Source organism: Pyxicephalus adspersus, chromosome 2, assembly GCF_032062135.1.
Source record: "Pyxicephalus adspersus chromosome 2, UCB_Pads_2.0, whole genome shotgun sequence".
In the NCBI taxonomy this organism is placed as follows: domain Eukaryota; kingdom Metazoa; phylum Chordata; class Amphibia; order Anura; family Pyxicephalidae; genus Pyxicephalus; species Pyxicephalus adspersus.
The window spans coordinates 107,353,894-107,366,511 of record NC_092859.1 but is presented as its reverse complement, the minus strand read 5'-3'; the positions used below and the strand labels follow the sequence as shown (position 1 = coordinate 107,366,511).

Sequence of the window (12,618 nt, the reverse complement as noted above, 5' to 3'; positions counted from 1 at the left end):
AAGCAAAACCTCTTTGTTTCCATATGACATTTTTTTATATCTAATGAGAAGGAAAAACTTCCTCAATTTTTTCAATAAATTTCAAGTTTGGCAGAGGACTTGGTCTAAGTTTTTAATTTCGGCCCTCTGTGTATTTGAGTTTGACACCCCTGGTGTAAAGGGATAATGGTTTGAGGTTTATATAGTAGGTGTATATTGTACATTGTGTATTGGAATGCAGTTAAGCCTGTCTGCAGAGGATTGTGAAACATACCGAGCTCTGTAGCAGAGCAGGAAATAACATTGGCGGCAAACACCTCACATTCAAGTTAACCGCTCTCTGTTGATTGCCCGGCCCTTCTGTGACGTCGGCACGCAACCGAGTCCGGCCCAGGGGTTACTGCAAGCAGATTGGCCGGCTTTAATGGAATATGGTAGAGGGGCTGTGACGTCACAGATAGAGTTGCTGATTGGCGGGGGACAAGATGGCTGCCACGCGTGGAGGTGAGTGTGGTGCTGAGTGTATGAGGGAGGTGGTGATAAGAAAGGCGCGCGGGATATGAATTGTTTGGAGTTCTCAGTCAGGGATTCTGTGGTAGTTATGTGAGCGGAGTGATTCCGGCGCAGTCAGGGTTTCTCCGCGGTGTTGCGGCTGAGTGATGCGGTTGTGTGTTACCTCCGTCACGAAGGTTCCCGGTGTCCCTCCTGGTTTATAATAAGGAGTTATGGAGGTGTCAGTGCTACACCGCATGGTATAGGTATTACATGTGTTGTATGGAGTATTCCTGAGGTCATACACACCCGACCAGCACAGGCTCAGCATCATCGTGTCCAAGGCATTAAAAAGACATATTTAGGTTTGTATTGTCCATTAGGGCCCATTCACACAATAAGTATCATGTTATGTTTTTAGCAACACATCCCTACTCCCTATTCAATGTACAGCGCTATGTAATATGTTGGCGCTATATAAATATTGTGGAATACACCAATCACATTTTTTGTCTGCGTTGGAGTGCGCTGACACAATGTCCCTGCGTTATGTTTCTGAGGTGTTACAGTGTTCCCTAATACCCCAACAACCCCATCATGGCCAATGTTTACCTTAGGCTCATAGGGCTTCCTGCCCTGGTTGTAGTGCTGACATCAGCTCTGCTTATTTGGTTGTAATTGTTCACAATCTGTCATTTTTAATGGTGACGGTGCAGGGGAAGTGTTCCTTTCAGAGACAGTCTGATTAACCGTCTGAGCCGTGACCCCGAATGTTGCTCAGTTTAATAAAAATATGCTGAAAGCGGTAACCCTAACCACATTCAGGTTAGCTAAAAAAACAAAACAACTGGTCCTGGCCATCTAATCCAATCCTCGGCCTCTTCCTCTGATCCCCCAGCGGCGACGTTCCCCGGGGGTTCCTGGTGATGTTGGTGCATGTGGAAGACGCTACGGGAAATTCTAAATATTTTGTATTGGATTCATTACAAAATAACTGTATTAAATCCAAATATATATTATATATGCTACTGTTACAGGTATATTACAGGTTTCAGTATTTGTACGCACCCTTGTTTTACCAGATTTTTTTTATTATTTTTTTTATTTTAATTTAAAGTTTATACAAGATTAAAATGCTACACCACATTGCATTGCAGCACACGTTATCCATACAAGCATGAGCTAAATGTTGTATTCCTGAAGTATATTAAAGTCAAAACTTTTTTATTTTGGAGGAGTGTGAGATCTGCTCCTGACTTTCTTGTTTTATAGTTGTCCCAGGAATAAGTGGCACAGCCGGTTATCAGGCCGGTGTTGATGTGAGCAGACACATGAATAGTGGTACGGCCCCAGGTCCTGTACACCCATCCACCCCATCAATGAGAAACCAAACTAGTTGTACGCCTCGGAATGTTCAGATCATGGAGCTGATAAAGCTGTCCATCCCCCTTCCTGAAATGTTTCTCATCAATGTCATCTTCTAGTTGGAAGGCAAAAGTCTGTCCTGCTGACTGATATGTGTTACAATGTAGAGGTCAGGATTGCAGTGTGGGATGTTGGCTGGTTGTATGGATCTTGCATTGCTGGATCACCTTTAAGAGATGTTCGATGACTATAGCCAGAAGACATAGAGGACTTTCCTAACATAAGTAGGGACTCTGGTGGCATTGATCATTGTGTACCAGAAAGTGCTTTGTTGGGGGTGATTTCTCTGTCTTCTTCAGGCCATTTCTATTTCTTTCATGCTTCAGCCGGGGTGTGATAGAAGTGTTGGCTCTCCTGTTTAATTTCAGGGATCAGATCCACTTTGTCAGATGGTTTCTCTCCTTGTTCTGTATTCATTCTAATATTGGAACCTCTTACTAAGGAGGCTGTTTGTGGCAGGTTGAAGGTTCTGGAAGGTAAGGAGAACTTGGCTTGCCTTGGTCATTATTCCACTTTACAGTTATTTCAGTGTTGACCCATTGGGTTCCCTCATTTTCCATAATTTTGTGACTGAATCACATTCAAGTTATTCTTTCTTTTTTTCTGTAAAGAATTATGTCCTTGTTTTTCTTGTGTTCACTGTGTAGATGATGATTGTATAGCTGTGCAGGCTTGGCATTGAGACCCAGTTGCAATGGGAGTTCTGGGTTAGATCCTGAGTTTGGTCTCCCCACTCTTAAGATTCTGTCCTTGTAGCTATAGAACTTTCCAGCTTGGGACCCAGTGTTTTGTTAACGACTGGGAGTCAGCTCTTAGGCTTTGTGCTGAGCCCTGTCCCCATATGGAAGGCTTTTTGACACCCTGAAGGTACAAGACGTCCCTCATATAACAATAATGAATAGGGTATAGAATCCCATTGAAGGTCACAGGTTCCCCTCATCTGTGTTTGATTATACTCCTGGTACTGCTTGCTACATACTGAGGCATAAAGGGGAATATTTTGGAAAGGCCTACAGGTTTCTTTTCCTGTTTCTTGAGTCCTCCTGTAGTCAGTGGGGGTATAACCTGAAGACACCAGACTTCCTGTGACTTTCAATGGACTTCCTAGGCCCACCTATTAAAACAGATGACCTGCCACATTATGGGAGCAAGTAATGGGAGCTCTGTCTCCTATTATCATCATCCCACCATATGACCTAAGGGGGAGTCTGCTGCCTTCTAATATGAAAGGTTGCCTATCAGACCATAATGGTTGTTGGTTGGTTTCAGTAAACCTGTATGTCCGTACTGCTATTTGATAGAGGCAGTGTTTGTTTCTGATGTACAATATATGTAGGGTAAGGGGTGAAGAGATGCATTTAAATGTTGTGTTGCACTAGTGATCCCGTGATTTAGTGACTGGATCACTGAGCAGAGTAAGATCCCAAATTGTTCCTGGTGGAACAAATGGAACCAGGTGAGTATTTACTCTGCATGGAGGAAGTTTGGTTTACATTAACAGAATTGCTAGCCTGACATGACCCTATAGAACAGCGGTCGCCAACCGGTGGTCTGTGAGAAAATGTTGGTGGTCCGTGGCTCTGTCCCCTTATGGACACAACCCGTCCACTGTCCCACGCAGGCTCAGACCTGCTTGCTAAACATCCTGGGGAGACAGTAGCGCTGGGCTAAGAACATAATTTTGTTGCATCCACAGCCCTGCACTACTGTCCCCCTAGGATGTTTAGCAAGCAGGTCTGCCTGTGATGGGAGAGTGGGCAGGTTCTGGCATCATCACATCACCCTGGAGAAAGTTTCTTCCCGTTTAAGTGACCGACGACTCCTCGCACGGTCCGGATTCCTAGGATTTAGTGGTCTGTGAGGTCAGAAAGGTTGGTGACCATTGCTATTGAAACTATATAGGAGTTGTTTAAGTATCTCCGATGGACTGTGAGAATCAAAGCAAAGCTCCTTGGAAAATTACTAAAATAAAATTGCATTGTTGGCTTCAAGAGAAATTGTCTGTTAGATGGACTGAATTCTAGGAGCTCTGCCCCCTAGAAAAAAATAGGGAGAGGAAAAAGGACTTACCAGTATTTCCTGTGATCTCCCTGCAGCTAATATTTCCCCATTACTAATTTATCATGCCTTATTCTGCCCTGAGCCATGTTTCCTCAAGTTTCCTGAAGTACACGCCACACGTAGCTACTTCTGGCGGTAGCTCCATGGAGAATGAATGGGGGGTGGCAGTGTGTGGTACTAGTACTGCTCACTGCCACCAGTTGTCAAACATACAAACGCTGATGCGGTAAGTGTTACCTAGTGGTCAGTAGGTGCTAACCACGGGAAGCTGCACAGGATCCCTTGATCCCCAGCATTTTATAGCTCTCATAACAGATTCTTCATTGAATTAAGCTCTGAACTTTGCCATGTTTCTGTTGTTTTAATCTCCTCCATTGTTAGGTTGGCTTTGTGTATGGACTTATTGATTATAACTCCATCACAATTTTTAGTCCTATGCATGGATTTGTATTTTGATCTATCTATCTTTCCCTGAATGTAAACTAATTTGCCAGTCATTGGTGCAATGTGCTTTTACAGCAGCAAAGAGAAATGTCACACATAATGAAGTGCTGAATATTGTCTAATATCCAACTGTATGACAGCATAGGCCTGGCAGCCACTTCTGGTCTTTTTTATTGTTGTTTATATGGCCCTCTCTATTTTTAGAGGGACCACAGAGATCATGGGATTACATTAAATGATTTGCTGCTGGGCTAGTCTGAATGTTCTCATTTATCATAATACGGAACCTAGTGGTCCCCGCATGAAAAGTTATATTAGTGCCTTCAGTCATCCCAGGTTCTGTGTAAGAGTTGTGGTGGTGTAATGCCGCCTGGCTGTGTTTGCCATTTTACTGATGTAGCTGCCAGTCCAGGAGAACATTTTTGTCTTAAATTTCTGTTCATACTTTGCAGATTTTTATAGCTGCCAGTAGTAAGAAGGGATGGTTATGGCAGCTAATATAATCACTAAAGGGATGGGATATTTTTGATAACATTGAACACCAATGCAGTGGGTGGGAGAGCTAAACATCATTCACCAGAAACCCTTTCATGGCCATGTTTGTGCCAATATGTTTTGAACTGAAAACTAATATAGATAAAAACGTGGCCCTTGGGACTTATAGGTTGGACGGCAACAATATAGACAAATTTTATACAAATCTGATGGTAAATTCTGCTTTCACAGCCTGGTGTGTGCCGTGTCTTGCCTCTAATGAAACACTTCAAGAGATTTGCCGCAAGGAATCCCTAATCTGCAAATGTATTGGGATAAACAGAAGAAATCTAAATAATTATGAAGTGGAATATCTCTGTGACCGAAAAAAGGAGAAGGTAATCTGCTTCTAACAATCTGAAGACACAAGTATAAAATCCTGTCAATGATGACTGATATTTTAGGAATGTTCTAGTTTTTTTTTTCTTTTGTTTTGCCCTTTTCCAATTGTTGAAATTTTAATACATGTGCAAAAAAAGGAATTTTTTTTTTCATGAAAATGTATTTATTTCCATGTACTTAATTCCCAAAACAATATTTTATTCAGAACACAACAGTACCTGAAAAAGATGTTAGTTACATTGTATGTTGTATGATATTGTCACGCCTGTTTAATTTATTTTGAGAAAAAACGCACAAATTTTAGAGCACACAAAGTAAAAAAAAAAAGGTAAGAGTGCTTTGAGTAAATACCAATAAATGAATGTTCCTCACGCTGTAAAGGTTTTGCTTATGGATAGAGAAGGGGAAGAGCTTGAACCACTCTCAGTTTTGTATTGGTCATCGGTGTTTCTTTAGGGAGATTTTCCTTTACTACTTGTCCTCTGAACACAACAGGAAGTGATAGAAAGTCTCTCCAGTTGTGGAGAAATGTTGTGTTAGACAGTTGTTATAAGAACAAGTGTCCTCATTGGAAGATTTACCATCATTTTTTATTCCCCTTGATGTGGGGGATCAAGATAAAGGAGTGATTTTTCCTTATTGGGTCATAGAGGGTAATGTAAATCTGACTCATCACCACTTTAAATATCAGGAAAAAAGTTTTATCTGCTGTTTTACTTCATAGTATCAAAAAACATTGTTTTTGTATATGCTTTCCAATTGTGTGTACATGAGGAAACCATATTTGCCATTGTGTACCATTCTATTCTTTGCCTTGGTCTCATGAGGGAGTTCAGAGCAGAATGTATCTATGTAATAATACAGATATTTAATGCTTTCATTATACTTTCTGTGATACTCACAATTCTTTTTTGTGCATTTTTTCAAAGGGAAAAGAATACTTTCTTGTGAAATGGAAAGGATGGCCAGAGTCAAGTAATACCTGGGAGCCTGTGGAAAACCTCAAGTGCCCGGCACTTTTAAAACAGTTTTACAATGACCTCTACACTTATTTATCAAAACTTGAGTCGGGTAGGCTAAAGAACAACCTGAAATCTGTGGGTCACTCTGCTGGTGACTTTGTGGTGAAGAAAGCTAAACAACGAATTGCACTCAAGCGCTGGGAGGAGGAACTAAACCGGAAGAAATCTCATGATGGAATGCTTTATGTTGAAAATAATGTAGACCTTGAGGAGCCTCCCAGAGACTTCTTTTACATTAATGATTACAAGACAACTCCTGGAGTTATTACCTTGGGTGAAGCCATTGTTGGCTGTGAATGCACTGACTGCTTTACAGGTACATGTTGCCCTATGGAAGCAGGGGTTGTGTTTGCTTACAATGAGCACAAACAAATTAGGATTCCACCTGGACGGCCTATTTATGAATGCAATTCTAGATGTAAATGTGGTCCAGATTGTCCCAACCGAGTGGTACAAAAAGGACCCCCCTACTCTCTGTGCATATTTAGGACAGACAATGGACGTGGCTGGGGGGTTAAAACGCTGCAGAAAATCAAGAAGCACAGCTTTGTTATGGAATATGTCGGTGAGGTACGAAATGAAATTTTCTGTCAATAATATTGTTTACGTAAATGTAATCAAACTGCATTCCCTTTAATTTACATTCTTGGGTATTAGTTCTGTGAGTTGGTTACAACTCAAAGGTTCCCATATTTCTGGGTGGTCCTAGATTTTTTTTTATACGGAGGATCTAAAGCCGGGTTTCTCAAACAGGGATCCTCCACAGGTTGCTAGGGGTTCCCTGAGCAATTGTTTTGGCTGAGCAAAATGTTTTTGGCTCTCTCTAAGGGATACGTTCTTCCCACTGACCACCATGCTAATATACAGTGAGCTGTGGACATAATACATAGTAATTATAATAGGGGCTTCCTGAAGACCTGAAAGATATTTCAAGGGTTGCCCTTGAAAGGGCAACCCTTGAAATAAGGCTGATTTAAAGCTTAACAATTTTTGTCTTTTTTTTTTTTTTTTTCTTTGTTGTGTTTACCCCTAAACTACAGTAACTTTTTGGGTCTGCTAATGGGTCGTACTGAATAGAAAATGTTACAATGCTTTAAGCTGAACAACAGACAAACAACTGATTTAGTACAAAAATTTATTTTATATAAATGACACCTGCCATTGATTTTTTTCCATTCCTGAGCTTAGCAGTGTTTGTTGCCAGGAATACCTGGCTTCCTGTGAATGCTGGAACTGAATGAACTCCCAGAAGCCTGCATAGGAGTTAGGTCATCCTGGCACAGCCAATCAGTGTCAGCAGCTTTTTGTTGACTTAAAGGGACTTTTGCATCCCCTAACAAAACTTTTGCTGCAGGACCATAAGGAACTGCAGGTTAAAATCACCTCTAAATGATCCCAAAAGTGTCTCAAATTGATGGTCACACAGCTTTCTTGTACATTTTTAAGTTAAATAATGTATCAAAAGTGCCAAATAATGAATTATTTGTCTGTAATGTGGCTGAAATTCTCCTGGCTGATTTGGGAATGATAACCTAACATGTTGATCTGCTGAAAGGGGTAAAATTATCTGAACAAAAGCTATGGGTTTCTTTACTGTAATCCTGGGAGAACCTTTGTTTATGGCATTTTGTCTCAAGCAGAAGATAAATGGCTTCACAACCTGACATTCTGTGCTGACTTAAAGAGAATACAAATACCGGTACATGTTTTAAAGAATCAAATCTATGAGAGATAAGTATATACAGGAACGTCATGAAAGCACATACAGACTATTACAGATACCCATTGCTGCTTTAAGTTCTGTAAGTACTGGGGCTTGTTAGTTGCCTTTATTACCTTCCTGCCACTGTATGGTCCTTTCAATTCCTCAATGGGAATACAAGCAGCAGGAGTTCTGCCCTAGGTTCTGCCCTTGTTTCCTTCCTAATGATGCTGGAAAAACTATCTCATGGGAGTTGCATATGGCCAACAAAGTTTATGTATTATTTTCTTTTTATAAGTCTAATTGATTGTACTGAAAAAAAAAAAATAGTAATCTTTATTCTTTATTCAGGTAATAACAAGTGAGGAGGCAGAAAGAAGGGGTCAGCAGTATGACAACAAGGGAATTACCTACCTGTTTGATCTAGACTACGAGTCCGATGAGTTCACTGTGGATGCTGCTCGATATGGAAACGTCTCACACTTTGTAAATCACAGTGTAAGTGGCCTTATTTGTACTAAAAACACTTTATATTGCCTTAAAAGTATGCTGAGTTCCGATTGTTAGAGCTAAAATGTACAGTATTTGTTCCTCCATATCTAAATCCACTCCCCTAGCCGCTCTCTCCGCTCCTCTAATGACCTACTAATGACTTTCTCACTCATAACCTCATCACACGCATGGCTCCAGAACTTTTCTAGAGTTGCCCTAACTCTCTGGAATGGTCTTCCATGTTCGGCTTGCTTCTACTCTGCTGCTTTAAAAGAGCACTCAAACCCATCTTTTCAAACTTGCCTGTCTTCTTATCCTCACTACTTCCCCCCATTCCATATCTCCCCTCCTATTGTGTGAGACTTCACCCCCCACCACCTCCTAGATTGTAAGCTTTTCGGGGCACGGTCCTCTCCTCCTCCTGTTTCACTGTCTGTATCTGTCTGTCACTTGCAACCACTATTTAATGTACAGCGCTGCGTTGTTGTTGGCGCTACATAAATCATGTTTATTAATAATAATTTGTTAGTGTGACATAGCTCTAACAATGCTTCATTTTCAGGGTTGTCTGCACTGATGCAAAGATGAGAAAATTGTTCTCTTACTAGGAAACTTGTCTTGTAATTGAAATTGATGTCCAACATTCCAAGTTGTATAATAAGCATCTTGCTATCCCTGTGGAATGGTAATGTTTATTAACTACACTTTCTCTTTATTTAGTGTGATCCCAACCTGCAAGTGTACAATGTCTTCATAGACAATCTTGATATTCGTCTTCCTCGTATTGCATTGTTTTCAACAAGACATATCAAAGCCGGAGAAGAACTTACATTTGATTACCAAATGAAAGGTGACTATTGCACGCAGGTTTCTATCGATTTACATTGTGTATTTGTGTGTAAATACATTGTATGTGTTCTAATGAAATGCTAACTGGGGGATTATTTTGTATTCAGTGAACATTAAGTGATTAACTAAACCTGAACACACACAATTGTCACTATCAGTATTTCTACCATAGGTTAGTCCAGTGGTCGCCAACCTTTTTGGACCCACGGACCACTAAATTTAACGGCTCCGGACTGCGCATGCGTGGGGGGGGCGGCTGTCACTCAAAGGGGAAGGATCTTCCCCCATAGTGACGTCATGATGCCAGAACCCTTCCACTCCCATCTCAGGTCTGAGCCTGTGATGAGAGAGTAGAAGGGGGTTGTGTTCAGAGACACAACCCGCAATCCGTAAAGAGGACAGGGTCTGCGGCTCTGGCCGGTGTGCCCCCCAGTGGGGTCCTTCTCCTAACCCTGCTGGAGGGCACACCTGTCTGAGCTTTGGACCCCCATGAGAAACTGAGGTCAGTAAGGTGCTCACCTGATTTGAACCCAGTGTTCTACAAGGAAATTTTTAATCAACCTCCTAACCTGAGGAGTGTCGGGTTTTTGAAAATTCCAGATTTTATACGGGTATATATGCTGTATTTATTTACCAGAAAATTACCTGTACAGTCCTTTAAATGGATGCTGAATCTACAATGGGGGCTATACAGCAGTGAAACAAGCAAGACCCAACAGCTGATTCTGGAGTATGGAGCCTCCAGAAATCAGCGAAAATTTGAAAATGCGCTCCAAAATCCAGGTCGGAACTCTAAAGGAACCGGATTATCGATGGCCAGATTTTTGTCAACCTGTATTAAAATTGAATTGTATTTGTGTGTTTTATATATATATCCCCCATAACATTTTTTTAAAGACTCCACCTCCACAAACATTAAAAGCTAATGTATTACCAGGCCCAAAAAAATCTGAGGACTAAATTCCAGTTCCTACAGAAGTAATAGAGTGTGTTCATATTGGCATCTAATTTAGAATACCTGATCCTTGTCCTCACTGTTACAATCTGTTTAAATGTGCTAAAAAGCCTCAGTTTCCATAAAGTGTACCTACTGTATCCCATGACTGATGTCAGTATATATTTTCCTTCTCCCCTTTCTTCTCATTAAGTTGAATTAAGCTATTGACCCCTCCATGAGGATTATGGGTATAAAGGGGAAGCCCACCATGACAAAAGGGTCCCATTTTATCTTTTTTATTCTGGCCATCTGTATGAATTGTCTGTAGTAATTGTTAGGCTTTCCTCCATTCTTGCTTGGAGTTTGGAGAGAAAAAAAGACTTTCCACTCGGGCACTATAAATTTAGTAACTTCTATAGTTTATTTTTACCTGTGCACTGAAAATGCTTGTATTTCAGAGGTGTTTCATTTCTAAAACTATACCATCCTAAAATGGGGTTTCTTGTAATTTCAGGTTCCGGAGATCTTAGTTCAGATTCTATTGAGCTAAGTCCATCCAAAAACAGAGTAAGGACAGCTTGCAAATGTGGAACTGCAATTTGCAGAGGATTTCTTTAATGGACTTTACCATCCATCCTCCAACCGATTGTGTGCTGATTTTCAATGCTGTGACGAGGATTAAAGAACGTGATTATTTTTAAGTAACACAGAATATATAGTTTTATGAGCGCGTGTGTATGTATGTTATGCTTAATAAATTTTAATGCCATTTTTGAACGTTTGTATTTATTGATGTGTATATACTGGAAATCTAAAATAATTTTTAAAGATTCCACAAAGTAATGTCTTTGTAGTTTAGAAATATCTCCCAAATTTAACTCTGGGAATCAACAACACTGGTGGGGTGCTTTTCTGCACATCCTAAGCAAAAGGCTCCTTAATTCTCATTGTTCAGAATCAGAGCTGGTAAAACCCATTGGTATTATTAGTGTGGTGCATTCAGTGGCGAGCTCTGAACTCCATCAGCCATCGTCTGGATGGGTTTTACAGTTTTTGGTACTCTAGACAGGATCCCCCCTTTACTCATTGGTACAGTTATCCTGCTTCTGCTCTGCATTGAATACACCACACTCTAATAAATGCAGCATCATCTGAAAGTACACCATGCTTCAAAAAAAGCCGTATGCACCATCTGTACCCAAACAAATGTGTTGCTAAAAAATTGGGTCTAGTATTGCAGATACATTGATGATGAAAACAAAACTGTTTACAGTTTAGGTCTATTCTGCTATTATTTTGCAGTTCTTAGTTTCCCTCCTTATTAACATGCTCATAAAATGTATAAATATAATATAATAAAACCTGTTTTTATGACACAGACCCAGTGCCATAATCATCACGTTGGTTCTAAAAAAATGGGTTGAGAGGGTTTGGCAGTGTATCACGCTTGGTTACTCACATGTGGTGCTGGCCCCCATCATTGATGGGACTGTAATCCACTGAAAGATGTGGGGCAATGATAGTATGGCTGAGGAGGAAAGGACTAGATGATGCTTCAGCACCCAATAAAGTGAGTGGGTGTTATCTGACTTGCTGTAGGTTTAATCCACTGTAGGACGATAACTGTGTGCAGTGTAATTAGAGGATTCTAGTATAAGAGAGGACCGCATACAAATGTGCAAGGCTGTATTGATCCTTTGGAGCAAAAAAAAATCACACACAGACCTTATATTAGGAATGAATTGAAAGAAACAAGTATACAACCAAGAATTAGTGTGTATAAATGTATGTATATCTATATCTCAACAGGCAGGTTGTCTATTGCAGAAGGGACCTGTCTGTTCAGCCTTTTTTGTAATGTACAATGTACAGCTCAGTCTACCTATCCTGGCTGCAAGAAATGAAATCACCCCTACACATATGTGTTAATAAATATATATTCACACACACTCCTTGTACCCTTTGGGGTTATCCCTTATTGTAGAAACTTGATTGCCCCTGTTCTAGTAAACCAATGGTGCCCAACCTTTTTTTCATCTGGGGGCCGCTGTTGACATTGGGATAAAACTCACGAGCCACCATGCAAACAAACATTAAAGAAGTAAGTTTAAAACTAGAATAGTTTTAATTTAAAATGAAATTTAAATGTTTCTAGTTACAGTAACATACATGCACCAAATGAAAGACATGAAAAAAAGTGTGAACGTGGCCTTGAAGTTTTGTGAACATTAAGTGGCATCATAGCGCACAGACATTTGGCACTACCCTGATGTTCATTGCCATGAGAGTGGCCCCCAGGGGGTCTCCAACATGAAAACATAATTTGGGGACCGGGTCTT

At 40.6% G+C, this 12,618-nt stretch overlaps 1 protein-coding gene across 1 annotated transcript; it reads left to right on the top strand.

Annotated features, from left to right (window-relative positions):
• The first annotated feature begins 355 nt into the window (after positions 1–355).
• SUV39H2 (SUV39H2 histone lysine methyltransferase) lies at positions 356–11,056 on the top strand. The gene is made up of 6 exons (XM_072401753.1): positions 356–483; positions 5,128–5,273; positions 6,207–6,869; positions 8,353–8,499; positions 9,214–9,343; positions 10,794–11,056. Exons 1-6 carry the CDS (start codon positions 465–467, stop codon positions 10,895–10,897), a joined length of 1,209 nt encoding a protein of 402 aa, XP_072257854.1. The 5' UTR covers positions 356–464; the 3' UTR covers positions 10,898–11,056.
• The last annotated feature ends 1,562 nt before the right edge of the window (positions 11,057–12,618 follow it).